The sequence below is a fragment of the Pygoscelis adeliae genome, unplaced genomic scaffold, assembly GCF_000699105.1.
Source record: "Pygoscelis adeliae isolate BGI_AS28 unplaced genomic scaffold, ASM69910v1 Scaffold87, whole genome shotgun sequence".
Lineage (NCBI taxonomy): Eukaryota > Metazoa > Chordata > Aves > Sphenisciformes > Spheniscidae > Pygoscelis > Pygoscelis adeliae.
This window is the reverse complement of record NW_008825098.1, coordinates 2026445-2054230: the sequence shown is the minus strand read 5'-3', so window position 1 is coordinate 2054230 and position 27786 is coordinate 2026445. Positions and strand designations below refer to the sequence as shown.

At 44.9% G+C, this 27786-nt stretch overlaps 1 protein-coding gene across 1 annotated transcript in view; it reads left to right on the top strand.

Annotated features, from left to right (window-relative positions):
- PPP3CA (protein phosphatase 3, catalytic subunit, alpha isozyme) overlaps positions 1 to 8635 on the top strand; it is a 130780-nt gene extending 122145 nt beyond the window's left edge. The window contains exons 13-15 of the mRNA XM_009327079.1: positions 795 to 892; positions 3644 to 3673; positions 6889 to 8635. Coding sequence (XP_009325354.1) covers positions 795 to 892; positions 3644 to 3673; positions 6889 to 7082 — 322 coding nt within the window. The 3' untranslated portion in view covers positions 7083 to 8635. The remainder of the gene's footprint in view (positions 1 to 794; positions 893 to 3643; positions 3674 to 6888) is intronic.
- Positions 8636 to 27786: the final 19151 nt, after the last annotated feature.

Genomic DNA, 27786 nt, shown 5'->3' with positions numbered 1-27786 from the left:
CTCCAGCTTAATGTCATTATATATTTCAAAGTAAAGCACTTCAAAATAGGTTTCTCTTAAAGAATTGGGGTCAATTTTCTGAGAAAGTATGTCATCACAGACAGCATTACAGTGCTTGCAGAAAGCTGTATTTAATGGCTTGTCTGGATAGAGCTGTTGTATTCCTCTTGCCATATATTAAAAACTATATGTATTTGAAGACCGGCAAAACATATTTAGGTTTCCTACAACATTCTTCTTGAATCCAGTACCGTTTTTGGCATACAAAACTATTAAGAACAGTCCTAGTAAGGGTGGCAGTGCATATTATTTTAATGAGCTTTTAGCTGCTTTTTTTTAAGTGGTTGATGAACATTAATAATTCATGCACCTGACTGCTAGTGTAGACAAAAGCAAAACAACAATTTAAGGTGATTTTGGACCACATGGTGTAAGACACTTAAATGTATTGTTGGCAATAACTGCTCCTTTAGTCCTCCTCCTACCAAGTTTGTGGTTTTACATATATATATTCAAACGTATGTCATACGTTGTTTCATAGATGCAGGTTATAGTGTTCACTATAGGTGGGAGTCTATGTATGGTGTGGTGCAAAGGTGGACCACTGACATAGCAGTGAGGAAACTGCGCTGGTGCTGGTGTTATCACCGGATTGAGTCTATCCTGGTAAGGAGATTGGAGATAAGCTACACCTGCCCTGCGATGATTTGGTTAAGGTGTCTAAAACGTGTTCTGTGTTTAAAAAAAAAAAAAAAGACAATTATTTACTTACGGGTTTTTTTTTCCTTCTGCAGAGAAGAGAGTGAAAGTGTGCTGACGCTGAAGGGTTTGACTCCAACAGGAATGCTGCCCAGTGGTGTGCTCTCTGGAGGAAAACAAACACTGCAAAGCGGTAAGCATGTTTGCCTGTGTGTGTCATTATGTGTAAAAAAAACAATTGGTTTTCAACTGCAGAACCCAAGAAAAGTAACCGCAGTCTTCTCAGAAAAAAATAAAGGACAGAATAAAACAGGCGGTTTGTTGTACTGGAGCATTTGTGAGCAGTTCATGTAAGGCCACTTGTCAAGACTTACTACGTACCACTAATTTTCAAAGAAAGAGGGGGGAAAAAAAGTCCCTGAAAATCAACTGTTCAGAATGGTAGATCAACATTGCATGTGAAGTGCTCTCTTTCCACAGTTTACAGCATCTTTTTGGTTGGTTTTTTTTAAGAGCAGCCTTTGATACACAGAGTACTGAAGGTTCCGCTTAGATAATGACACTCAAACTCTGATTTTATCTGATTTGTTCTTCCTCATAGAGAACCACCAACGGAAAATAGCTCTAGAATTAGATTTTCTCTCCTAGCAATTCTAGGTGACAGCATGAGAACAATATCGCCCTGATTCAAGCCCAAGCGAAGGGTGGCTCTTACAAACACCGCGTTTGCCTTGTACACAAACACAATACAGATTGTCAGTTCAGTTTTATACCAAGTGCTTCTTGTTACAGGAAATCTGTAAGTCTATAGTAGGGCTGCCTTTGATGAAATATTCCTTTTGGAATAAGGAGCTGTAAAGTATTTAATTTACTGCTGTAAGCTCTCCTTTTTTTCTGTGTGTATTGCTGTAGAGTATATTGCAGGCACACAAGAATGTCTCTTGCTTATTGAGGTTCTGTTGGCAGTAGATGTAAGAAATAGAAATGCTTTATAACCTTAACACAGTCTCAGCCTCTTGTTTTCCTATTTCCTTCCTGGAGCATTCTTTCTCTGTATTTTTCCCTTTACTGTGTCTTTTACGTAGAAGATTCAGGTATACAGTGGTAAACCTTCTTTTCCCCTTTTTTCGCTTCCCTTTTTTCTTTTTGATGACTTGTGTGTTACGGACATAGTAACGTTCTGCTTTGAAAATGCTGCAATATGATTCCACGGGATGCCTTCCTTAATGGGGTTGTGATCTTCACTTAGGCTTTTCTCCATATAGTTGCTTTATGTTTGTCAGAAAATTTGGTCCAAGGAAACTGCTATTGTTGCCCTGGCAAAATATTAGGAATTGAAATGAATTTGAGAAAATTGCCTAAAATTCTTGTTATAATGGCTAAAAGGAAAATCTCCTCATACTGCAGTATTCTGGCTTAGTAAAACATTACTATACACAAGGTTCTGTATTAGTTAACACGTAGTACCCCATTCACCGAATAATCTGAAGTTTAGATTGTTTCTGTTCAGCACACATTCATGTTACCGTATGTATCAACAGAAAGTAGTAGTAGTATGTTCTGTTGTGGAAGTATACGTTTTAGTCGTATCTTTTTTTTTTTTTTTTTCCCCTCTAATGTGTCAGTGCTGGTTTGGATCTGGTTATTCATTTTAATTTCTCATCCTAGTTATCGTGTTTCCTTTTCTTTTAAGTTTGCATTGGTTTCATTCCTTGATTTTTGCCATCTCTCTTGCTCTGTAGCTTGAGAGGCATAGGCTTACCTTGGTGCATGCGGGTTAGCTCCTCTCATTTCCCCATGCAGCAAGATAATAGTATACATATTTTAGTATTAATCTCAATCTACATTTAACATCCTAACTACAAAAAAAAATTATTTGGGTTTTATGGAGGACGAAAAAAGCTTTTACATAGGGGAAAATAAGACAAAAAAGAAGAGAGGAATTCCTAAAAACTTGGCTTCTTGAGCTATCCTCTAAACCAGAGAAGTTCTTGAAAATTGAAATTTCTTTTTAAATGTTTGAGCTGTACCATTGCTATATTGGATTGCATTTGCTGATTTGCATCAGCTTCTAAATCTCTGACTGTAGAAACAAATTCATGCCAAAGCTGATGGGTAGCATTCAGATGAAATTATGTCTTTAAGAACAATGAATGGTTTCAAAACAGTGGTAACATGGTATTCATAACACTGCAGCAACCTCCCCGTTACAAACTTTTCTCTCTCTGACCAGGCTTCACAATTTTGGAGGTCCAACAGCTTTCAGTCTTGTATCTATGTCCATTGATTTAAATAAAATATTAGAAGAATGCTGTTTTCAGACATTGGGTTGACAAAAAGGACACTTACAGATAGAGCAGACTGGGCGAGATTGCAAGCAAAGGCAAAGCTGTCTGAGCAAACTCTGTCCCATGTTGTGGGGAGGCTTCTTTTAGTCAGGAGAGAGAAAAAAAATCATTCTGAGAAGTTGTATATGTGGCTCTTTTGCCTTGTACTGGCAGCTAATACTTTTCAAGCTGACATCGTAAGTGGTATGAATTTTGTGTGATGGCTTTATGCCATTTTTCATTCTCTTTTGACAGGGGAAATCAGACTGCTGTTATTCAAAACTGGGAGAATTATACAATGACCTTTTCGGGTCAGATGTGCAATATGGAAGACATTTTCATTTTGTAGTTCTTTTGAGTCAAAAGAAAACTACTCAAATGTGTCTTTAAAAACTTTCATTTTGTGAAACTTCTGCTTCAAAACAAACTATGGCTTAATTCAATCTGCCAGTTATTGTTTTTGTGTAAGCATTTCTCTGTGTGTCTGTTTTGCCAAAATCCAGCACTTACAGTAACATTAGTGTTGTAGCTCCTTTGCTATTCACTGACTTGTTCTTAGAGTTAAAATCCTCTGCTCATTTTTCTCATTCGTTTTGCTACCCCTTTCTTCTCTTCAGCTACTGTTGAGGCTATTGAGGCTGATGAAGGTAAATTGGCCAGTCCCCTTTCTGTTGGTGCCACAACAGATAAGGGCTCTGCTGGGTGTATTCATTTTGCTGTAGCTTGTACAGATTGTGTGGGTGTTGGGCTAACAATCGTGGCTCGGTATTAACCAAAATGTAATTGCTTTAAAGGGGAAAATGCTTTTTCGTTTTTTTTTCCGTTGCTGCTGTTGTGGTTTTTTTCTTTCTGAAAGTTACAATCATGTTGGAATTGCTGTATGTTGAACTAAGCACTGAGTAGTGCCACAAGAGGAGATCAGGGGACTTGGATTTCATGGGACATAACTCGGCAGCAGCTCATAAAGGCTCTGTGACACATAGCTCAAAAGCTTTGCACTGGAGGCTGGGTCTTGTCTCCACCTCAAACCATCCCCAGCAATCTCTGGTCGAGGAAAACACACAGCTTTTTATAAATATTCTCTCTTTTTGTTGGGTTTTTTTCCCCTTTTTCTTTTTTGCTTCAGTTTGTTTCCTTTCTTTTAGGTCACTAGTAAAAAATTTTTATTGGTCTTTTGTTACAGTTCAGCATGTTTCTGTTTCTGTTTAAAAGTAAAACAACATGAGACATTTGTCTGCAGGACGTCTGCTTCTTTTGGTAGTGGCAGTTTACACACTGGATATTTACATTAGAGCAACCATTAACATCAGCACCATTTTAGCTACAAATATAAAGTGACTGGCTGCCTCGGAAGATTTCTGAAAGTTTAGTATTGAAAACTATGGTGCTTTGACAGACCTCTAATTTAACCCTTAAGCAATTTTTAACGCTACAGTTAAAACCTAAGTAATCACGTATTGCAATGTAGATGCACAATATTCATTCAGCATTATAAAGTTTTGGAAGAAGAATTTTCAGAATTCCCCTTTAAAACAAAATTCTTCAGTTGTATTTTGTTCTTGCCCCTCTTAAATTTTCTGTGGGTATTTTTTTTTAGTTAAAAAAAAATCTGATGATTGCTGTCCGTTGGTAAGATGTGCCCTTTTGGCCAGTTGAATTTGTTTTTTATTTTTGTAAAGCAGTGAATAAAATTACAGAACAAACAAGTAAGAGAAAATACAACTGCTTTCTAAATAGCAGTGAGTAAGCTGCTATTTATGTTGGAATTATCTATTCCTATCGGCAATCTCTAATCTGCAGTGTGCATTCTCGTTGACAGTTTGGCTGTTTTCTGTGATTTTCTGTGACTATGTGTTGTGTTTTAGTATACTCTCAATGTAAACTGCTAATACTCGTTGTCTGACCAGCAACTACAGCAGAGCACCTTCCTCAGTATTACAGACGATAACATGTCTGCTTGAAACACAATCGATTGAACGTGCCCCCATTCCAGCAACATGCGCCCTTCAAGTTAATTCTTGATTTGCCATCCTCGCTAGCCAGACACCGTAACCGTAGTCGTTAACGACTAGTCTACGTAGACGAAGCTAAAGTTGGAGAAAATGTTTCGTCCTTTCCCAATTGTCCCTCTGCAGTTTGATTCAGGGCCTGATGATACAACTGGGCCGTGCTACTGGCAAGCCCCAGGACACAGCAAGTGTTTCAGCTTCAACACGGCTATCCGTTAAACTATTGCTTTAAGGGATTGGCCTGGGTGCTTGTTAGACATCTTCATTTTTGTGGTAGAAGATAAAGTAAAAAAAAAAAACCCAACCTTGAAAAAACTCACTGCAGGGTCCGTTCTGTTTTCACTGCTCCATCCCTGCTCACTTGACTAATCACCATTATGTTGTTGTTGTTTTTCTGAGTGGAAGTATAATAACGTGTTAAAACCCATGCACTTCACAAAGTTCCAATATAATGTTTGTGAAACTGGCTAAGGAACTAAATCCTGAGGCAAACAGGATATATCCGTTTTCACAGGAATGGTTGGCAAAAATATCAGCATAAAAACGCTTTTCTCGCTCCCCCCCGAAAACGCAAGGAATGGTAGATTGGTACCAGGGATGTTCTCGGGTTCGTTCACTGTTCTTTTTAACAGAAGTTACCAGCTTGTCCAGAATCGGGACTGCATATTGGAGGGAAAGCAGGAGTACTTTGGGGTAAAGAGAAGATAAAGGGACAGAAGGAATATTGAATTTGATCTTTGAAACTCCCCTACCATTTTCTCCTCAGGGAGTTTGCAATTTCCTGGTACTAACACACCATTTCTGCTCTATGGCATGTTAAGATAGAGGCATAGCAAAAGCGCCAGTTCTGGAAGTGCAGTGCATTGATTTGGCACAGATAAGAGAAAAACACACAGAAGGCTATGACAAATTATCTACGGAGCTGTGACCTGCTGTTTGCCTACGGTGCTTTTTTCTCCTTTGCTTTAAATCTAAAGATCTTCAACTCTTCAATTAAAGAGAGAAAAAAAGAAAATAAAATAAAAGTCACACTCTACAAATACATTCCTCAGCCTGTGGCTGCCTTCTGAGGTCGGTGTGGCCTCGTCAACGTCGCTGCTGAAGGGCAGATCGAAACTCCTCAGGTTCAGTTGGAACTTTGGTCCTTTGTCAGTGCGTTTCCAAAGTTAAATTGTACAAATGTGCCAAAATGATGATATCCCTGGTCCATGTTGCACGGCAGTACCGCTGTTTGACTCAAGCTGCTTTCTAGAAGTCCAGGGACGTGTTGGGGAGGGTAACTGCCCCGAGCGATCAACAAGCAGCTCGCCTGTGTTGAGAACATAAGGCAACCTGTTGTAGGGTGGCCCCAGATCTCCCATAGCTTTAATGTATATCCCGCAAACTGGCCTCACCGCATCATCACCATCTGTAACTGGCCAGCACTTTTTCCCCTGGTCTTTGAAAGTCAAATGGCAGTTTTGCCTGATTAAGGATGTTACGGCAAGGCACGATGTCTTTAAGGCTGTAAGTGATGATGACAAATGCTAACTCCCCGGCTCATGGCTGTGCCCTAAGCATGGTTCCCAATTGCAAACTGTAGTTTCATGTCAGCTTCTTAGCGTTTTAAGCTGAACCCCAGTGGACAACAAAATATCGGAAGTTGATCTTGTTGAAAAAAATAGTTGTGTTGCAAGAGGCGGTGGTGGTTAACCCCCAGCTCTTTCTGAGTACGGTAAGGAGTCGGTCATGTTGTCAGATCTTCTCATTGCCGCCTTCGCAAAGAAGGACTTTCGCACTCATTGCTAAGTTGGGGGAAAAGCTGCCGAGAGTTTTACCTTGCTAATTTTACTTTTTAATAATCCTTTATTTAGCTATCAAAGGATTTTCACCCCAGCATAAGATCACTAGCTTCGAAGAGGCCAAAGGCTTAGATCGAATTAATGAGCGAATGCCTCCGCGCAGAGACGTGCCATCCGATGCCAACCTTAACTCCATCAACAAGGCAATCTCCACAGAGACTAATGGCACGGACAGCAACGGCAGTAATAGCAGCAATATTCAGTGACCACTGTCTGGGAGGGGGGTTGAGCTGCAGGGCACGATGGGGTTGCTGCACATCAGCAGTGGGATGTTCTTGCCTCTGATAATAGCTTACTTGCTCTGGGGGCCAGGTGTTGGATTCAGTTTACAAAAATCATCTACGAAGAGATCGTCAACTTTAATTTGGTGGGAGGGGGGGTGGGGGAGAGACACCTCCTTTGGATATGCCTTTAAAACGCTTGTAGAAAAATGAAAGCTCATGCTGGTATATACTGCAAAGTTAGGGGAATGAACATGTTTTCCTACTGCATTGGGAACGTCTAGATATGTTACTGAAAGGCCTTTTATTATGTTACTGGACATGAAAACTTTGTTTAATTTCTTACTAACTATTGTACGTTTACAGTTGCAGCACTAAACATGGACAACATCGAAACATTTTTAACAAAATGTACAAACTAAATAAGGACTATTTATTGATAATGTTTTGCTACTCTTGTCAGACAATGGCTATGACGTAAATTAGGCAGTCTTTAAAAATATAGAGAAAAAAAAAAGAATGTTGGAAATTTGTTTAAAATGCCAAAAAAAAAAGAGAGAGAGAGTGAGAGAGAGAGAGAGAGAGACAGTTTAATTTTGTACAGATTATGCTTACCTCAGGTTTCTTTAGTGTGCTTCAATGCCCTTCTTTAAATATAACACTTATCTTACTAATTTGGCAGCAATTATACTTTTCTTTGTTTTAAAAAAAAAAACTGGAATAATGATGACATTTATCTTTTTTTGCTGTTTATATTTAGGGGGGTTTGGTTTCGGGGGTTTTCTGGGTTTTTTTGGTAAATCAAGTCTTGGTTGTGGCTTGCTGAATTTAAATATTTATGAGTGGTGCATTTTTAAGTATAGTGAACAAGACACCATATTAAGTGCAGTGAAAAGCATCTATATTCTGTAAAAATCTGCCTATGCATGTTTTTTAAGAAAAAAATGGCTGTATAGGCCTGTATGGGACTGTAATGCGCTTAGTGGTCTGACTTATACTGGAAATGTATGTATACTGGCGTACTTTATATTCTCTTAAAAAAAAATGCTTAATGCCTTTGAAATTTTGTAATCAAAAAAAAGCTTTGAAAAATCTAAGGGGAAAGTATTCTTAAAGTTTTTAACATAAGCTTGTCAGTGCACATATAGATGGGTAGCATGTTTAGCAAACCTTGTGAAATTTAAATAAGTTTGTAGTTACATGTGAAATTCTAAATGCATGATAACTGTTAATGTCATAATGGTTTAGTCATTTTGTTCTGTTCTGTCATGTGCCACAAAATGTGTAATTTTTTCACTTTTTTCCCTTTGTATATCAGTTACGGGTTTCAACTGGTTCATTCTAAAAAAGAAAAAGAAACAAAACAAAACAGTCCATTGATATTTTTTAACAATTGTATAAGTGCCCAAGTAATTCACTACAGCCTACAGCCTTGCCTTTGTAATTTGACTTCGAAATGTTGGCAATCAAAGCATGCACTTGTAACAATGAAAGAAGCATTTTATATTACTACTCAATAAAAATGTGCATGAACTTAAGCACTCTTCCCTTTCTTGCTGGCTCAGTCGCAGAAGCACACGCAGGCACACGCATGTGTGTGCTTGTTGCTCTCTTTTGCTTTGGACAGGAGAAGACCGTCGGTGTAAGAGAAGAATGACTCGCTTCACGATTCAAGGTCAGTTCTTTACTAAGAAAAAAATGCACTTACTACCCAACTGTTTTAGGCTACTGAACATCCGCAGACTTCCCCCAAGTTCTGCTTAGAAAGTTGGGTTTTCACTAAAATGAGTAGGATGTATCCCACAAGTAGAGTGCGGAAGAAAACATGTGCCCTCTGTGTGCTTTCCCCCCCTCATCTGGAGTGTTTGAAAAGGTCAGTCAGTATAATTTACAATGTTCCTTTAAGGAAAAAAAAAAATTTCAGTGATTTCAGATTTCAAATGCTCTCTCTTTTAGCCAGAGGTGAACTGTCAAAGCTCTGCCTTGTTCTCCTTTTCTCCCTAATTGTGCTCAGCATCCTTCCACAGTCCGACATCCTGCAAAGAACTGATGGACGATGCCAAATGGTGCAACGCTGTGGGTATTGCCTTTGTCCTCCTTTCAGTTAGCGTTATTAAATGTTGGCTCAGTGCCTGCTTTCTTGTGTGTTTTTCCCACTTTAGCTCTTGTTAATTTTGGCAAAATATGACAGGTGGCAAAAATAAAGAGAATTCATAATATACAGGACTAGGAAGCTGGATCAATTTTAGATTTAAACTTTTATTTCAGATTGTATAGAAATATAGCACAAGGGAGACACACGCAGAGTCTTAACTATTCATCTGATCAGTGAAGCCGTTCATCTGGTTAATGAGCATGGTCTCTGCAAAAAGTGATGGTGAAAGTTTGAGTGACCACTTTACTTGCCAGTTCGGTCCTGCGTACGTGCTAGCCGAACGACTGTAGGTCACCTCAGGTAAGTTCTTCTGTAGAGACGTCTGAACTAGCGCTCAGCTGGCACTTCGTGCAACGCAGAGCAATACTATTGGGCAGTGCAACGTGTGCTGTCTGGTTGCATTTAAGTTGGGCCCTGGCAGTTGCCCAAACCAATTTAACAGCAAGAAAGGGGTTTTTCCTCTCAGCAGTGACAGTGTGGCATAGACCTCTCAATTGGTAGACTTAACCCAAAAGATCCATGCTACAAATCAGTGGTGTGTGTGCAAATGCCTGCTGCAATTGCCGAAGAGTTTATGGGTAAGTGAGATAGCCCAGGCCGAGTAATGCGTTAGGAAATGTACAAAGTCAGTAAGGAGATTTTTGAACTTTTTATATCTTAGAAGAATGAAAAATGTCCTGAGCATGCAAAATAGCAGTGTCCCGTGTAGCCAGGTAAGATGGCCTGGCTCTTTTCTCGAGTGAGCCCCGCCGTCCTACCGTGGGGCAGGTTCTGGACTGGCTCTGAGGGATAGTCTAGGCTATACTCAAATGTTCCTAAAAGGACAAAAACAATTTTCCAAAGGTTATCTCTTTCCAGGGCATCCTATCTCTTCCAGCTAGCCTTCCTTTTTCCAGCTGCAGAAGGAGCCGTAGATGAATTAGGAAAAAAACCCTGGTGCCACTGAAGGCTGAGTTTTGGATTTCGTGGCCTCACTCAGTGACGTGCCATGCACTGGAGTATGTCTCCCAGTACAGGTTTCTTCCTTCTTACCAGATATGCTACTTTAATGCCAAAAATATCATTGGTGCCTACGTGAGGATTTATTGCATTTTTTTAACCGCTTTATTCCTATTGTGTGAGATAGTATATTGGATACATGTATTATATTTTCTGCACTATCATAATTTTCCTTTTCAACAGGTATTAAACACGAAGTCTATTAGCTCTTAGCATACGTTTTCTGAAGAAGACAACGTTCAAATTTTGTCCAGGGTTTCCCTCAAAATCGCAGTAGGTTTAACGCTGCTTAAGCTTGTGCCAGAATTGCCAACTGTCAGGCACGGATATAAATTCTTTCAGCATTTTCCTTGACACCCTTTTTTATTGCCAGAGGAGTTTTGTCTGGAGCCTCTAGAGGAGTTTGGGTATAATTTGCCTTTCTCCTGAGAACCTGGCCAGCAAAACTGAGGTCAGAAAGCAGGGCTAAAAACAGGCACCGAAAGATGCTGCTTGTTAGCACAGGACCTGATCTCTATCCTTCCCTCACTTTAGCTTTGGTTTTTAGTGGAACAGTGGAGTTCAGAGTGTAAAAAATGAAAATTTAGGGACTCTTTCTAGGTTCAAACTGAATTTACAATTTCAGTTCTTAGAAGTCAGTTTCCCTTCTTTTTTCAAGGTACTGTTGCTCAGATTAGTCAGATCCATGAATCTTCCCACTTCTTTTACAAAGAGAGGGATGTGAGAATCAGCTATTTCAAATGTTAAAAAACCCACAAGCACCAAAGCAACCATTTGGAAAATAGTTTGAAGATCGCTTTCTTGGTTGCTTTGGGAAGGATGTTTGATTCTGCTAAAAATGGCCATTTTTGGCATGCAAAAGGATGAACTTTCTGATTCTTCAATGATTTAGGAAAAAATATATCTAAGTTCACGTGTTCATATGTATATGTTCATATGTATATGTTCATATGTATGTGAAAACACAGAGGACTTGCAGCCACCTCCATGGGGGTCACAAAAAGGAGTTGATGGAGCTAGAGGTAGGGGATATTTTTTTTTTCTCTTGCTGAGCCGACTGTGTGGTATCAAGCCTAGTAAGCATTATAAAATGTATGTTTTATAAGGATTAGATTTTTTTTATTTATTTTTTAAATAACTTGAGGGCAGTTTCAGTTTTATATGCGACACCATGTTTCATCAAGCTGACAGACAGCTGTGTGCTCTGGGCAGTATTCTGCTGTGGCACACGATTGCAAAGGGAAGGGCTGCCTTGGCTCTGTCATCCCTGTCAAAAGCTTGCTTTAGGTAAAGTAACTTGGCAAAGAATGTGCTAAAGGACTGATTTTGCTGCCAGTGGGAAGTCTGCAGGCATGGTGGCAGACGTGACAGCGTCTGCTCCTTTGTGGAGTCCACTGTTGGCCAACAACGCGCTAGTTATTTTGGGGTTCACCAAGGCCCCCTCTCCCTTTTGGGCAGAGCCTTGCATGGTCGTTTGCTGGAGGTTTGGGTCTGGGCACCCAGTTAGGTGATAATTGCAGCAGCAGGACTTGAGAAAGAGGTGGTTTCATACTTTAGCTATTACATCCCTGAGGCAATTGATGTAGACAACCATGGTGTGATCAAGCAAGCCCATTTCTCTCGACATCTGGGTATTTAATAATCTCTTTTGCTTTGAATGAGCAGTTGAACGCTGTGACTTGGACTAATTTCACAGCATTTTAGGCCAGAGGAGCCTGTTAGGTTACAGAATCGAGACGCACTGAGGCCGGCAGGCACCGCTGAGATTGGCTCCTCCAACACAACTGCTTACACAGGGTCGGCTGGAGCAGGTTGCTCAGGGCTGTGTCCAGATACTCAGGTTTTGAGTATCGGCAAGGATGGAGACTCCATAACCTCTCTGGGCAACCTGTGCCAGTGCTTGACAGCTCTTACAGTAAAAAAGATTTTTCTTACATTTAAAAATTTCCTGTATTTCAGTTTGTGCCCACTGCCTCTTGTCCTGTTGCCAGGCCTCACTGAGAAGAGCCTGGTTTCGTCTTTTTTACTCCCCCCATCAAGTATTTATACACCTTTTCTCCAGGCTGAGCAGTCCCAGCTCTCTCCATCTCTCCTCATAGGTCAGATGTTCCAGTCCCTTAATCACCTTCACGGTCCTTTGCTGGACTCACTCCAGTAAGTCCATGTCTGTCTTGTGCTGGGGAGCCCAGACCTGGACACAGCACTCCAGGTGTGTCTCACCAGTGCTGAGTAGAGGGGGGGAAGTTAAATTACCTGCCCTGGTTTCCTGTATATACCATTAAATTTCTACAACATATAGTGATGCCAATACTTTAAGACAAGTGAAGAAATTTCTGGCCTTGTGAGTCGAAGGGATAGGAGCCATACCTCAGAAAACAGAAGAAGCAGAGGTACGTTGCAGTCGCAGAGCTGAGATGTACTAACATACAGATCCAAGAAGGTAAGAGGAAATTAATGCCTCGCCAGTCTGAGAGGACAGTGGAAGACTGGAATAATATTTATTGCCAAATTTCATAATAAATTTAATCAGCAAATTATCCAGGTAGGTATTAATTGCAAGAGAGAAGACCCTCTTCACTGTTTGTCCTGTACTGTGTCCCACCCACTGCTGATCCTCGGTGCTTCAGAAGAAGGCGAAGAAGTCATCAAAAAAATCTGGCCAATCTTGTACTGAGGGAAATAGTCCCTTCCTGGATTCAGCAGGCAAGTGGCTGAAGCCCTGAAGCATGTGTTTTGTATACAGTCATTATTGTAGTGCGGATCTGCATGTGTTATCAGGACATCACATAAATGAGAGATCTTGTGCCTCCCTGGGGAGGGAGAAGTAACCTTCCGAGGAGGTTGCCTGAGGAGAAGGTAATTTGTTTATCTGTCACTTGGTGGTTTATTGGTTTCAGTACATATTTAATAAGCTTTGCACTCAGACTGCATTTTTCTAAAATGAGAAGAAAGTGCACTCTGAAGGGAATATGAGGCTGACGCTGCTATTGTTTAGGCAAAAGACTGAGGAAGCCCTACAGCCGTGGAGCAGGGTGCCAGAGAAAGGAAAGGAATGAGGAGTGGGGCTGGCAGGAGAGCTTGGGGTATTTATTTCATTCTTTTCTCAAGGTAGATAGGAGAAGAGGCAGTGGTGGCAGTGCTGGCGGAGACCCGAGTGCTTACGCTGCAAGACTGAGATGACGAGATACAGAAGCTGTATGATGTACCTTGGCTTTGGGTAGGCAATGACAGAAACTATTTAGGCTGATAAAATTCACCTTAGACTAGATGGGCACTTAAAGATGATGGTAGAGTTCAGGCTGTGACCTGAAGGCAGTCAGGCATAAAAGGAGAGTAGGGAACGGCATGGGAAATAAAGTTTTGGAGGGCAGGCCCATGATAAGGAGCGGGCTGAGGCTCACAGCCCTGGCAGAGGAAGAAGCACAGATTGCAGGATTGAATGCTGTATTGCATGCTGAAGAGTTGAGTCAGTTCAGCTTAAATGCAAGGATGCCTGTAACTGAGGGGTTTGGACCCGATTCAAGGGAGTTGCCGTGAAGTCAGCTGGGATGACTAGCCAAAGCCTGGGCTCTCTACAGGATAAAACGGCAGGAATTATGAGGACCTTAAATCTCAACTGAACTTGTAAGGCAGGGCTTGCAAACTAACCAGGTAATGGACACCTCAAACAAACAGAGAAAAATAAAAAGCTAACAAGGAATGGAAAAATGACCTGACAGCCAAGTAAGTTAGGAATGGCCAGTAAAGTCGAGGAATACAGCGAAAATTGGCACGAGTCCAGCTAAGTTGTCTTTGCTGATCATGGTCGAAAAGCAGCAGAAAACTTTTCCAGACACTTGAATAGGAAGAGCAAGGTATAAATAAGTGGGAAATGATGCAACGAGGGTAAGGGAGAGATTTCAAGTAGATGTATTGGCTAAAGGACTATGGAAGGAAAGCCAAGAATGAGATTTAAGGTATGGAAACAACTACAGGAATCGAGATAGATGCAAATTCAGAGCTTAATGCACTTATTCCAGGAAAATGCAATAGTTTCTTTCCTACGGTCGCAATAGAAAATACCACATTTGCTTACTCATCAAATAGCAATGCTCTTTAATAGCTCTCTGAATGGATGGTGTATTTTGAAAATATGCTTGGACAATATGTAAGTACAGAAGTATATATAAATGAGGAGCAACCGCAGGGCCATTGGTCTGAGTGTAATCATATGCAAAGATTTAAAGTGAATCGTGAAGGAACCACTGACCAAAATATGTGTGAGAGGGGCTGTTTGCTACAGTGCTGTGTGGCAAATAGAAGTAAGTTATGGATGTCAGGAATCTGTACGTGAAAGTTAAGGTAGAAAAGAGCCAGCTGAAGGGAAGATAACAACTGTCGGTGTTGGGAGAGGAAGTTGGTAGTGAAAAGGTTCCTCAGAGGTAGCAGATAGAAATTTGGCTAAGCAAGAAATGCTTGTGGCATTGTAAGTTGTTCCCCCCTTCCCTTTTGCATCCATCTCTCTGTGCACTCTCATCAGCTTTAAGTGGGAGACTAGGATTACTGGGAGGATTGGGATTACTAGGGGGGATCGCTGCTGGAGGGAGCTCCCTTCCACTCATTTCTCTTCCTATTCCTTTTCTCTCCGCTTTCTTCCCCTCTTGTCCCTTTTCCTTCTCTCTCCCTTGTTCTTTTGCTTTATCACAGCCACCCTTTTGCTGCTGGTTCCTTTCCCCAGATCCCCCGGGGCGCTGCCAGCTGCCTGCCTGCCGGGCAGGCGATCGCTGCTGCCAGCCCTGGCGTGCAGCACCCACCTGTTTAGTTACGGTGGAGAAAAAAATAATGGTCAGTTTTGCCTTCGCTATCTCCCAGCAAAGAGTTTCTCTTGGCCCTTTCACCTCCACAGCTTTTTCTTATAAGGAGTGATTCATGCATGTGCTTTCATATGGAAATAGATTTGCAAGACTTGCCAAACAATGCACCTCTTAAAAAGCACAGCTGGGTGCTGACAAGGCAGTGTTTCCCTCAGTCCAGAAAGTTAAATCCAGAAATAACCTCTTGTCTCTAACAGCTCGATGACTCATGTGGGCTTTGGGGAGGGTGCAGGGATTCCCGTCTGAGGGGGGCTCCAGGAGGGCTCAGCTGCCAGGGAAGCAGCGCTGAGCTATCAGAGCCCACGCGAGGAGACGCCGTCCGGCTCCCGAGTCAGAGCAAATGGCTTCTATGGGGGATGAGAGTTAGAGGAGACGGGCAACGAGGGACTGGGGCAGCGACCTGAGGGCAGGGACTGAAGCAATGCTGGTGGGGCTGTCTGTTTCTCCCCCAAAGCGGGAGGAAAGTGCCCTGGCTATGCCCATGGAGCAGGCTTTCATTTTCCTGTGCCCAGGAAGGGCTGGGGCACGAGTCTGCAAAACTCCCTGCCAGAAACACTGGGCGAGAGCTGCATGGCCCTCCCAAAGGGGTGTAAAAGCAGGCACGCTTGGCTCGGGCTCCCTGGGGATGCGTCTTTTCAGCTTCCCAAAGGGGAAAGGGGGGAAAGATGCCTGTGCTCATGGTCCTGATTCACCCAGCTTCCTGGCCATGGTTCCCGCAGTGGCTGGGCTGGCGGCTCCTAAATGGCATGTTTTCTGTTAAACCATCTAAGCCACCTCGTGGCTTGTCCAAAACTCAAGGGGGTTCATCCTTGTGAAAGAGTACCTCTGTGGCGGTCTTCCATAATGAGTGAAAATATGTGCTATGAAATCTACAGTAAATTATTCTGACTATTAAGATATAGATAGCTGTTAAGATAGATATCCACACGGTAGTTACAGAGCGCACAGTTACTCTGCACTGCCCAGGATTTCTTGTTGGGCTGGTCTTTGGCATCTTTGCTCCTGTGCCAGCCCTGGAGTATGAAGATTTAGGTAAAACTATCCATGGAAATACTTCATCTTTTTCCTCTTCCTATGGGTTGTGCTTTTATTGGTGTTTTTTTTAAACACAGTTAACCCGACTTAACCTTTGTATCTAGTGTGTCAAAATTACTCCCAGCTCCTCATGGCTTAATCAGGAGTGTGAATGTAGCGTCAGCGGAGGCTCTGCCTGCAAGGAGAGAGAGAGAGATGTTAACTAACACAGGTGTTTTGGGGAGAGAATATGATCTTTTTTCAGCATTTTAGATTGGACCTGCCTTGTTACCCCATGGGCATCGAGAAACAAGATACAAAAGGGGGACGCTGCCACGTCTGCCTTTCTCCCCCCTCCGCCCCTGTGTCCACATGTCTAATTTGACCATCCGGGTTTCTTCACTGTGCTGTCCTAGAAAGACAGAGGGACTTTCTACCCCCTCCCTGGGAAAGCTGAAGCACGGAGGGGACCCAGCTATGGCTTAAAACCAGCAGCCAAAACCTCTCAGCCCAGGTGCGCAAGCATCAGCACTGACAGCACCTGCAGCCCATCCCTCAGTGGGTGCAAACCCCATGGCACCAGGTCCATGGGGACCGGGGCCGGGAGGGATAGGTGCGGCTCACTAAGCCAAAATTTCTCGGGAACCAGAGCACAGCGGAGCAAACAGCACTTTTGAACTAAAATGCGTGTCTGGGTAACACTATTGTTATTTTTCTTGCTGTTCCTGGGCTGGCAGCCTTGCCTGTCCATACCCCACCTCCTTCAGCTGAAGCAATAGGCTAGAGATGACTGTATACGTGGGGATGTGCTACGGAGGAGCTGAAGCCAGCAGCCGGGCGGGGAGCTCGCCTGCTCAGAGCGTGCTGCACATATTTGCAGAAAACCCAGACCTGCAGGAGCCTGGCAGAGCTGCTGCCCAGTCAGTCGCTGGGATTTACAGCAGGGTGATGGCAGCACATTTATTAAGGTGAAAATATTCTATGCAGTTCGGCATGCTTTGCCAAACCATTATTAGGAGAAGAGAGTGATACAGCCCGGAGCAGCAGGACAAAAGGATATCTGGGCAATTCAGAGCTGGTAGGGAGTGTTAGGTAATATTATTAACTGTGTAATGCTTTTTTAGTGAAGCTTGTGGAAGAAAACCTTTGGATCTAATGGAATAACTGTCATTGTTTCCTGGCTCAGAAATATTTCCAGTCTCCTGCGGTATCACATGTACTGGAGAGGTCTCGGGTATTGCCTGTTTGCAAGGGCAGTGAAAGGCCAAGGTTGGGGGAGTGGAGAGAAAGGAGAGAGGAATAGGAGAAAGTATGATTTTAATAGCAGACGGTACATTTTTTCCAAAATTCCATTTTATTTTTTTTCTTATTATCGCCAAGATTAATTAAGGATAAAAATCCCTGAAATATGGATCATTTGAAAGAGATCAGCTGGGAACAAAGCTTCAGCAAAATTGTCAAAAGACTAAACACATCATTTATCTATGCACCACAGCGAAGGTGCAGTGAAAAACATATTCTGCTGAGCACTGAAAATTAAATTGTTATGCTCGTGTGAGCATTTGTATGTGTTAGAATAAAACCCTGGGGTTTTGTAATTGGCTCGGGTACTAAACCCTTTGGGACAGCTGTTGTGGGGTGGGCTTGCTCGGTTATAGGCAGGCTGCTGCTCCGTCAGTAGATCACAGCAGCTACACCTGTAACGGCTGCTGGGGACTGTGGGATGCGATGGCTTGAAAATTACAGATGAAAAGCTCGGTGGGAAGCTGCATGTTGCTGTTGGACATTACCCTTTCCTAGAGCCGGCAGCATGCCTCACTGCTTCCCCAAGGAGCTCTCTTGCCTTCCCTCCTTTCCTGCAGGTTCCCCGGCAGGATACAGGAGTCCTCCTCAACGCAAAGAAAACAAGGGGGGAAAAAAATTCAGTGTGAAACATGTCACACCTCTCTTTCCGTCCTGTAAAACTCCTTGATGTTACGCAGCATGGCACCGGCAGTCAGGAGCGATGGACAATGCAGGGAATCATTTATTTAAGAGATATAAGTCATGCTTTAAATTCAGCCCTGCTCTTTTCCACCCTATCCAAAGTCGTCTGCTGGCACCCCAGCCTTCCAGGCCTTCGGTGAGGACCTTGTCCTCTTCGAAAGCTGCCGCCATCCCAAGTGATGCATGGGGTGGTTTGTTGGCTGCATGGCTGCTTGCTGCCTCCCACAGCCCTCTCCCCTTTCCCTCCTGGAAAGCTGCAGTTTTGGAGAGCTGAGCTCCAAATGATGGAAGCTTGCCAGGTACATCCTTCAAGGGGGTCTCTATAGATGCCTTCCCTGAACTGAATTGCACCTCCTAGGAAGAAAGAGAGAATGGGAACTCCTTTCTTCTCCTCCATTTCCATGCCAGGCGATTTATTCAAACATCCAGCAAAAATATTCAGAAAGGCCAAACTATTTATGCTCACAGCCCTTAACCCTGCTGCCTGGCAGGCAGGGACACAGACCCCCGGCAAGGAGCTTGCAGTGTGGTTGCCTTCCACTGTGCGCGGGTTTGGAGCACACGTGCCTGTGCATCGCTATGTGTAAGCGAAACCTGTTGCCATGGTGACAGCGAGGCTTTCTAAATATGCCTGTGATGCCCAAAATTGCATGGGCGTTAACCGCTGAGGTGCATGCAGGGTCCCTGCCGACACCAGAAACCTGCTGTTGGGGCTCATCAGAAGAGAAAGCGTTTGCGCTGGTGGGTGAACCCCCTGAACTGGTGGTGGTGTTAATTACAGGTTGCTGGTTTTTATCTCCCGCAGCGCCCCAGCTGCTCCCCAGGACGCGCGGGCTGGCTCTGGGACCCTGCGCACTGCAGCTGGTAAGAAGCTGGACTGTATTTATCTTACAAGTGCAGGGAGGGATTTGCAGCGTTTTCACTACCTGACGTGGCCGGGTTCCTTCTCGCTTAAAGCGATGTAGCTGTTCCAATGCTTATCTGTGTGTGGCTGAACAGAGGTAGGGCGAGATTAGACCTGATACAATTATCAGTCTTGTAATTACATGCAAAAGCCCCAGACACCCTCCTGGGTTTAGCATACGAATCTAATAAGAGTCAGGCACACAGGAGTATTACAGGTTAAGGAAACCTGTTTGCCAGACCTTTGCCTGCACCTTTCGGTGAGATCTGTGGCGTGAAATGCAGTGATGGGTTTGAAGCCGCAGCACTTGTCGTGCATGTGTCCATTGGTCTGTGTGAGGTAGCGTCCCGCTGAGGAGAGATGGGAGGTTCACAGGCCAGGCACCCCGCAGTCCCCGTGATGCTCATCCCTTCTGAGCACAGGAGTGGCGTTTGCTTGCAGGAGGTGAGAGCTTTTCTGCGCCGCCTGCCCATCTGCACGGCCTCCACGCTGAGCTGGAGGGTGTTGGAGTGGCAGGACGTAAGGCCGCGGTGCCCCCGGCTCCCTGGGCTTTCCCGGCTCTGGTCCCAGCTGTGTGTGCTGGGGAGAGCCACATGAGGACCATGCACCCGCTCTGCCCCATCTGTGTGCTCCAGCACTCCCAAAGAGACTTTGGTTTCAATGAGAATTAGGAAAATAACTGGGACTTTTTTCCCTAGTGCTGTAAATCATATAGAAAAACGTTATTCTGGACTGGTTGGTGACACCCCTCTCCTCAGTGCGGGCAGCTTCTCGGCTCCCCCCAGCTGATTTCAGTGCGAGGGTCCCTGCAGCATGGGGCAGGATATTAGGGTCCATCCCCCACCGACAAAAAGCTCCCTTCAGTTTTCAGAGCCGGCGAGGCAGCTCAGCGGGAGCCACTTGTGCATCTTTGCAAGCTGTGGGAGATGCACGTGGGATGAGACGGAGCTGGAGCACAGGTGCGAGGTGAGGGTCCCCCTCAGCCTCATGGCAGGAGGAGGACGAGAAGGGAATACAGCAGAGGTCACAGCTCCTGTTCAACCTGCCTCCCAGAGCTTCTCCGTCTCTTGGAGAAGCCGATACCTTCCTAATATTTGATTTCCTGAAAAAGGACAAATAGCTCATATTTGAGGTATGAGGCATGCAGAGAAAAAAAAAAGGCAAGGAGAGAGAAATACGATGCCACAAAACTTCCAGAAGCCACTGCAGCTAATACACAACAAACCTAGAAGCAAAGGCAGAGAGGGAGGAAGGAAGCCTGTGGGGCTGCAATGGGCAGCTGCTTGCTGGAAAAGCCGGGAGAGGAAAGGGGGGCCAGGCGCACCAATTTTGCAGATGAAAAAACAGTGTCTATATATAGAGAGGCCAGCAACAGGAATTATTCAGATGTTATAAGGCCATCGGGGACATCTTCCCTCGGCAGGGGGCCCCGCGCAGAGCTGCCAGCTTCTGCGCAGGGTCTGGTCTCCAGGTCAATCTGAGGTGCACAGCCAAGTGTAGGGCGTGTGGGGCAAGGGCTGAGCCATAGCCAGTGGCATCCAAGGGGGCAGAGAGGAATTTGGAGGGAGGGAGTGGGGCTGGAGAATGGCACTGAGACTGCAACACCGCCTGGGAGCCACACATCACCCTGGTTTCCATTTCACAATGGAGGCGAGGAGGTGTCTTTTGGAGCTTGGAGGTGGTTGTGCTTTTTAAATACTGAGTGGAATGTGAAAAGTAAAATTGTTCCCAGTCCTACACCCTCGGAATGATTTATGTTGGTATTTAATCCTGCTTGTGTTTCCCTGCCCACCGCGTTCTGGGTTTCTGTGTGCTTTTGCAAGCGGTGGGAAAGCAGCGTGCTGCTAATTACAACCCAGGGCTGTTTGGACACAGAACAGGGGAGGGAGGTGAAGAGAAATAAATAAATAAATGAAAAGTCCCTTCATCACCATAAATCTGGGTCCCACTCTTTGCAAAGCCCACCAGTGTGTTTCCAGGGAGATTGCAAGTTATTGGTAGCGATCTGTCGAAGCCTGGCTGGCTCAAGGTGTGGCTGGTGGCGGTGCTTGCTCTCTGCCATGCGCACTACTGAGATGAGCCGAAATCTGCCGGCGCTGGGGGTGGCCAAGGCGTCACGTCCGCCCCAGCCCCGTGCGTGCAAAAGGAGGTTTTAGGGGCTGGCACTGGCTGCAGGGCAGGACAAGTGGCTGCTGCCACGATGCTTGGGGAAGCATGGTGCTATGCGCGGTGCATGCACCAGCAGAGACGTTTGCTTTCACGATGACCATTTCTTAAAAGCTCATTTGTAAAATTCCAGGCTGTGTTTGCATTCACGTGCTGATGGACTGCACAGTCATGTCCTTCATTAAAAACAAATACAAAGGCACCTGGGTTGCCTCTGGGTGGAGGATGCAGGCCTTGATAATGGGAGAGCAAGGAGTGGGGAAGCAGTGGTGGACATGTGCATTGCCAGGACGCTCCTTTTGCCTCCTCCCCGTGCGCCCCTGGTGCCTTGGCCAGTGGGGCCGGCAGGAGGGAGCCGGCAGCAGATGCAGGCAGGGGCTGGGGCTGCCTGTGTGGTTCCCACTGCCAGTCAATGAATTAATAAAGCTTTTTGGCCTCTTATCCAAGCCACCATTTCAGTCAGTTTGTGCTCCCTGCAGCAAGTCATCCGTGACTGTTTTTATTCACTTTGCTTTCTGGCTCAAGGTCCCTCAGCAGGCTGCCTCAGCCCAAGGAAAATTCATGCAAACTATGCACAAAGCGGAGCCACGGTTGTTTCCCCTGCCCAATGCTCCGGCTTGCAAATTAGGCCGGCTGAGCTCTTTGCATCATCTCCTTGAGCCCATTGTCCTGGTGTCGTTCAAAGCAGTTGCGTGGTGGCCGCCTGCCGGCAGGTTTTCTCCTCCCGGGGTGGGTTTTTTTGCTTTGTTTCAGGTTTTGTGGGGATTTTAGGGGGTTTTTGGTTGGTTTGGTTTTTCAACAGCCCAAAGGGCAGGAGGTGGTTTCAAATGAAAGCGAAGCTTTGTGGTGTGGCTCTTTGGGCAGAGGCAGGTGGCCTGGCAAACCCTGCAGCAACAGGGCAGCCTGTTGGGGGATGAATTAGGAAAAGATGCCTGGAGACAGCTCCAAGGCAGGAAGGCATACATCCTTAAAATGCTTCTACTGCAAGGTCCCCTGTCTTTCCTCAGGAGCCCCCGCTATGTAGACCAGCCGTGTGTCTGCCCATCCCACTGGGGCTCTGCCCCTGGCCCCTGCGCAGCCCCAGTCCCCCTGCACCCTCCCTGGCTGGGACACCCAGGAGGGAGCTGATTTCATTTAGCTGTTGAGCAGCTAGACCTCATGCCAGTGAAATCCATGAATTATTAAGAAGAAAGCAGAGCTTCATTAGGACATGCGCAGCCGCACTGGTGCAGCCTTTCACAGATGAAGTTAATCTCAGCAAAAATTTATGCGGGATTTTTTGGCTCCTCAGCTCCCGTCGTGCTGTGCTTGCTTCTCCTGGCTCCTTCCTTCGGCTGGCGATGGCGTAATGTGGTAACCAGAGAAATACCTAGAGATTAATTACTTTAATCCGTCCTCTGCTGAGACGGAGCCCTGGCGACTGCTTGCAGCACTTGTGCACAAGGTAGCATCGGCACAAGTGGCCGGTGGATGGGGGGAGAACACGTGCTCCTGACGTGCTTTCTGCGGGACGGCATCTGCTCCCTGCCTGTCTGTCGGGGAGCGCAGCCAGCCCTTCACAAGGTTTCTGGGACTAAGGGATTTATTATTCTGCCTCCCATGCCTGGTAGCTCTTGTGGAAGCAGTCCATTTCTTTAACAGGGAGTTGAGCAAAAACTACGGTAGCTTTGGGAGCCGGCGCACCTTAGGGATGTGCTGGTGAAGCCTGTTTCCATTTCTGCCTTCGTGCCGGCTTCAGAGGCAGCCTGGGAGCTGGTACCCAGCTGCCTCCGGTGCCTCTGATGCCTTCCGAGGCCTGATGTCTCCTAACGGCTGTATAAACTGGTCTGCACAGGGATGAATTTAATCCCAAAACTTTTGACCGCAGTTGATGTAAATACCTGCTCTCATTTTAGTGATCACCAGGGACCTCCCGGCAGATGGGTGGATGAAGCAGATGCTTCCTATCAACTGTCTCAAAGTTTTCCCCGGGCACATTTCCCTGCAGGAATATGGAGGAGCCAACCTGCAGCCCTAAGGCATCCTCCCCATCCCTCTGCATAGGAAGGGAAATCTCTGCCTTCAGTTCATCTGTTTGGTTCGTAACAGCAGCATTTCCACCTCTGATCTCTCCTCGTGTCAGCCTCTCCTCCTTGCAGCCACTGGCGCGGCACCGGCGGAAACTGCCGCCCGAGCCTGGGCAGCCAGGGCTGGCCGCTGCTGGGTCCCCGTTGCCAGGAGCCATGCCCACCGCCCTGACAGCCTGAGGTGAAGCTGAAACTGAAATTTCTGAGTGCCATGCGATGAATAAAATATGAAGAGAAAAGAAAATCAGCCTGTGTTTGAAAATGAAAGTATTTCCTGTTCTCTCTTTTTTTTTTTAATCTTCAGAAGAAAGACCATCGGGAAGTATTAGATCATTGCTTCTTCATCGGCCTTTGTCTTTTCAGAGAAAAAAGGTGTTAGTGCAGAGAAATGAAAGTGGGTGCTTGGAATTTTCAGCTGGATATGGAGGAGCAAAGAGCCCAAATCCCTCCAATCTTCGACACATGCAGTTATCCTTTCCACAGCAGAAAATCTCAGAGGGTTGAAAATACCAACATTTATGACCATTAAAGTTGTTCCTAATTACTTGTCTTCCATTAGGCATTAATAACATGCTCATGGTTTGCCCTTCTGCAGTGTTCAACACAAGAAAATGTCACTTCTTGCTTTCCAGGCCCCATCTTTTCCCATTGCCTGGCAGCCCGGGGAGGTTGCCCTCGCCTCAGCTGTGCTACTACAGGATCTGGTTTCAAGGGTTTCCACGCGGTCACATGCACTGCAAACCCAATACCTCTTCTCCCACTGCCTTCATCCTCCCCCCCATCCTCTCTCTCTTCCTCATCCTCCTATCTCTGATCATCTGGTCCCGCAGGTCTCGCTGTGCAGGACAGACCCCACACACACATCCAGCAGTGTGATCTGCACATTTCCAAGCAGTTAAATATTCCTGGGTTCATGTCCAAGAGAGAATTAATATTTAAAAGAAAACAAATTTGCCTTGAAACCTGCAGATTTATATTCTAGGGCATACGAAGAAACTCAGGGATTTAGCTAACGTACTTGAAAAAAAAAAACCAAACCAAGAAAAAACCCCCTGCTGCAAGCAGTATTAGCTGCCAAATCCATAATTGTGCAAAACTGGAAATCCCTTGCTCAGCTGAACCTAGCACATTGGTATAGCATCTTAAGTGAATTAGCTGGCATTGGAAAGCTAGCATTTCTTATAAATAATAAGCCAAACATTTTTTTCAAGTCATCCTGACAGTTTTCTTGGAAATCTGCAAATACAGTACTTACGTTACCCAGCCGTGTCATCTGGATCAGCATTTTGGTTTTCTGATGGGGAATTTGAAAAGGTAACATCTGTAAAGCAGTACAATTCCTATAGATTATAAAATACTGTCTCTAATGCAGAAATAGATCAGCTATGAAGTGATAATTTAAAAAAACATTATTCCTGTAATTTATGGATGTGTTAATATTACATAGTAATTTATTCTGTTATTTTGCTGCTTTTGTTGTTGTTGTCTGGCTTTTATTTTTCCTTGTTAGTCTTCTATGCATAGAAAGGTTATTCAGCTGCGTGCCCAAGAGCTGGGATGCTGGTGCACGCCGTGGGTGGGACTGCCTGGTCTGTGCTATGGGCATGATCCCAATTGCCCCCGTAGGCTTGGGTGCATTTGTAAATGTTAAGACTAGATCAAAAAAGGAAGCATGGCAGTGTGATTGTCATGTTTACTGAAGGAAAACTCTTTGGTATTCTCCTTCTTCCAAGTCTTTTTAGGCTGCAGTAGATAAGGAGCAAGGTCATTCTGTTAGCATGACTTTTCTTAATGGAGATCCCTCTACTTCTCCTGCCCAGACCTTTGGTACTCTCAGGTCCCGTCCGCAATCACTGAGGGTTTCAAATTTCGACACATCGTGTAGCGACAAACTTGCCTAAACCACCTTCTTTTGTGTGAGTCTCATGAAACCCAGAGAAAGGCCTTTATAGCGACCAGGTAGTCGACTGACGCCCATCCGACAGGCACAGCGGGATGACTATGCATGCAAACGGGAAAGTGCTGATCAAAGCCATTTGGGAATATGTAACATCATTCCTGGCCTGGGTGTGGGAGGATTGGGCGTTACAGTGGCTGAATAGTTATGCCCTGGGAGTGATTTCTCATGAGCATGGCTCTCGTCTGGAGTCTGTGGTTAAAAGTTTTTATGTACGATATGCCATTATGAAGCCACTTTGCGTCAGCATCGAAGACGGAGGCCGCTGGTGGTTTGATTCCCCTTCTCTGTCTGGTAGGAGAAGTGTCCTCCAGGACATGCCCCATCCTGAGTAACTCCATGAACCCATTTCTCACGTCTGCATGTCTCAAACCACAGATAACAGGGCTGAAGAAGGAGGCACAGTAGAAAAACATCAAAAAGGCCCATAGTGTGGCTCGGTCGGGCTCACTGGGTGGCTCTCTGATCTCTAATCTTCTAATCAAGAGCAGTCCCGTAGCCAGATAAAGAGGTCCCAGGACAACATGTGGGTGACTGGTTTCCGGAGCCTGGGTAGAAGAACTGGTGAGGTTCAGGCACTGGGATTACTTTTAAATCTTGAGATGGGGAAAGCTAGCCGTGGAAAGGGAGGACCCAGAGCAAAGCATTGGGGTTATCCTGTGCGGGTTGCTTAGTGGGGAAAGCTTGGGAGGACAGGCCTGGGACCCTCCGAGGGAAGAGGCAATGCCTGGGAAACAGCAAAACCCTACAGAGCAACATGGCTTTTGATCCCCAAAAGTACATAAAATAAGGGATATGTAAAAGCAAATACCCAAGAAATGCTGGAAAAGTTGATGTCTTTCTTCTCTGTTGTATTTCAAGGGGTGGCAGATAACACAGTGTGTTGAGGACCAGAGGATCCGTAAGCATGTCGGTGAAGACCTGGAAGATCCTGTGGACTTCTAATGAGCAATGATGAGTCTGGAAAAGCTACGAGGTTACTAAATCTCAAGGCGTCTGTTCCCTCAGATAACATCGTAAAAGGTATGCACAGTTGGTGGCCATTTAACACAGATCTGATCACAAAATTCTTGTATAAGAAAATCCTTTGAGGTCTTCAAGGGGTTTCCAAGCATAGATGCTGAAGATGGGCATGCTTGCCCAACATACCAGCCAGGAACCTGAAATGGAAACAAATTTCAGTGGTCGTCTCCACGCAGATAAACCCCAGTGTTGTTTTGTGTGGCTGGAGGGATTCAGAGTATTGCTGTCACTTTTTACCATTTTGCTAGAAAAAGGAAGGAAAATCAAGACTGTACATATTGAGGAAGCCAGCAATCGGAGGATCCTGAGGACAGACCTGTTCAGCTGTTACTGCTGGCAAACAAAGCATCCCACTGAATTGCAAAGGCCTGTGGAGGGAACAAGAAAATAAAATTAGTTCAGTGACAAGTATTAGTGGGTCTGTTTTAGCTGTGTCAGGAGGGAAGCCGGTCTAGTGCTGGGATCTGCCTCAGCTCCTCTAGAAGACTGACATCCCCGACAGGAGAGACAACAGGTTACTTGACCTGCTACTCTAAGCCTTAAACCTAGCTATCATTCTCTTGTGTGGTGCCAGGGAAGAAAATAAGGGGTAGAAGAAGTGGAGGAGCAGGTCTCCCACTGGAGGAGATTGTACAGAGCCCTTTACTTTGCTAGAAGAGCTTAACGATAGCTGTTACTAACTGTGAAAGGTTTAAATTTAATTCCATACCCACATACATTGTCACCACTCAGATTAGAACAGCTATCCCACAGGGACGTGAGAAATCACAGGTTTTCAAAAATACATGGTAATTAAAACTATTAGGAAAATTAAACATTTTTATAAGCTCGGTTTCCCAGTTCTCCAGTGGGGTTGTGGTGTTGGTAATTTATATGCAGGTATTTTGGAAAGTTAATTTGTGGCTGAAGTGAAGGAATTCATCCTGTGTAAAGAAAATTGTCAGCAGCTGCAGCTGAAGGAAATAGAAACAGCTCTGTCCCACTTGTCATACAACTGTCCATATGGAAACACTTATTTGGGAAGAAGTAATTGAGAGCCTTAAGACAGAAATCATTTCAGATTTGCCTCTGAATCAAAAGGTCTTTCCCCTTCAAGATTAAAATTTTACATTAAATATTAACAAAAGAATGAAAGCAATTTCTGCTGAGTGTTTATAGTGTGCCTGCAAAGCCGTCGGGAAAGCGTTTGTGAGGGTTTGCAGTTGCAGGAGAGTGTGTGTACAGGGCAGGGGGCTCCCGGCCTCGTGGGAGGCAATCGGGCCCCTGCAGGGCTGAGATCTCAGCCACAAAGTCAGCATGGCTCAAATAATTTGAAAATGAAATATCAGGTTCCAGAGCAAAGAACGAAAAAAAACCTGGTTTGTCTCTTCGGAGGTTTGCAGTTAAAGCATTTTGGGGTTGAGCTCTTTGCACTGCTGAAAACCTGCTTATCGTTTTGCGCAGGGTCAATGCAGAGTTATGTCTCTGTCAGGATTCAATCTCCTTTCCTCCTCCTCCTAATGCTTTGACAAATAGGCAATTGTAAATAATTTAAGACTGTAAATTGTCCAAGTCAATGACTGCCTT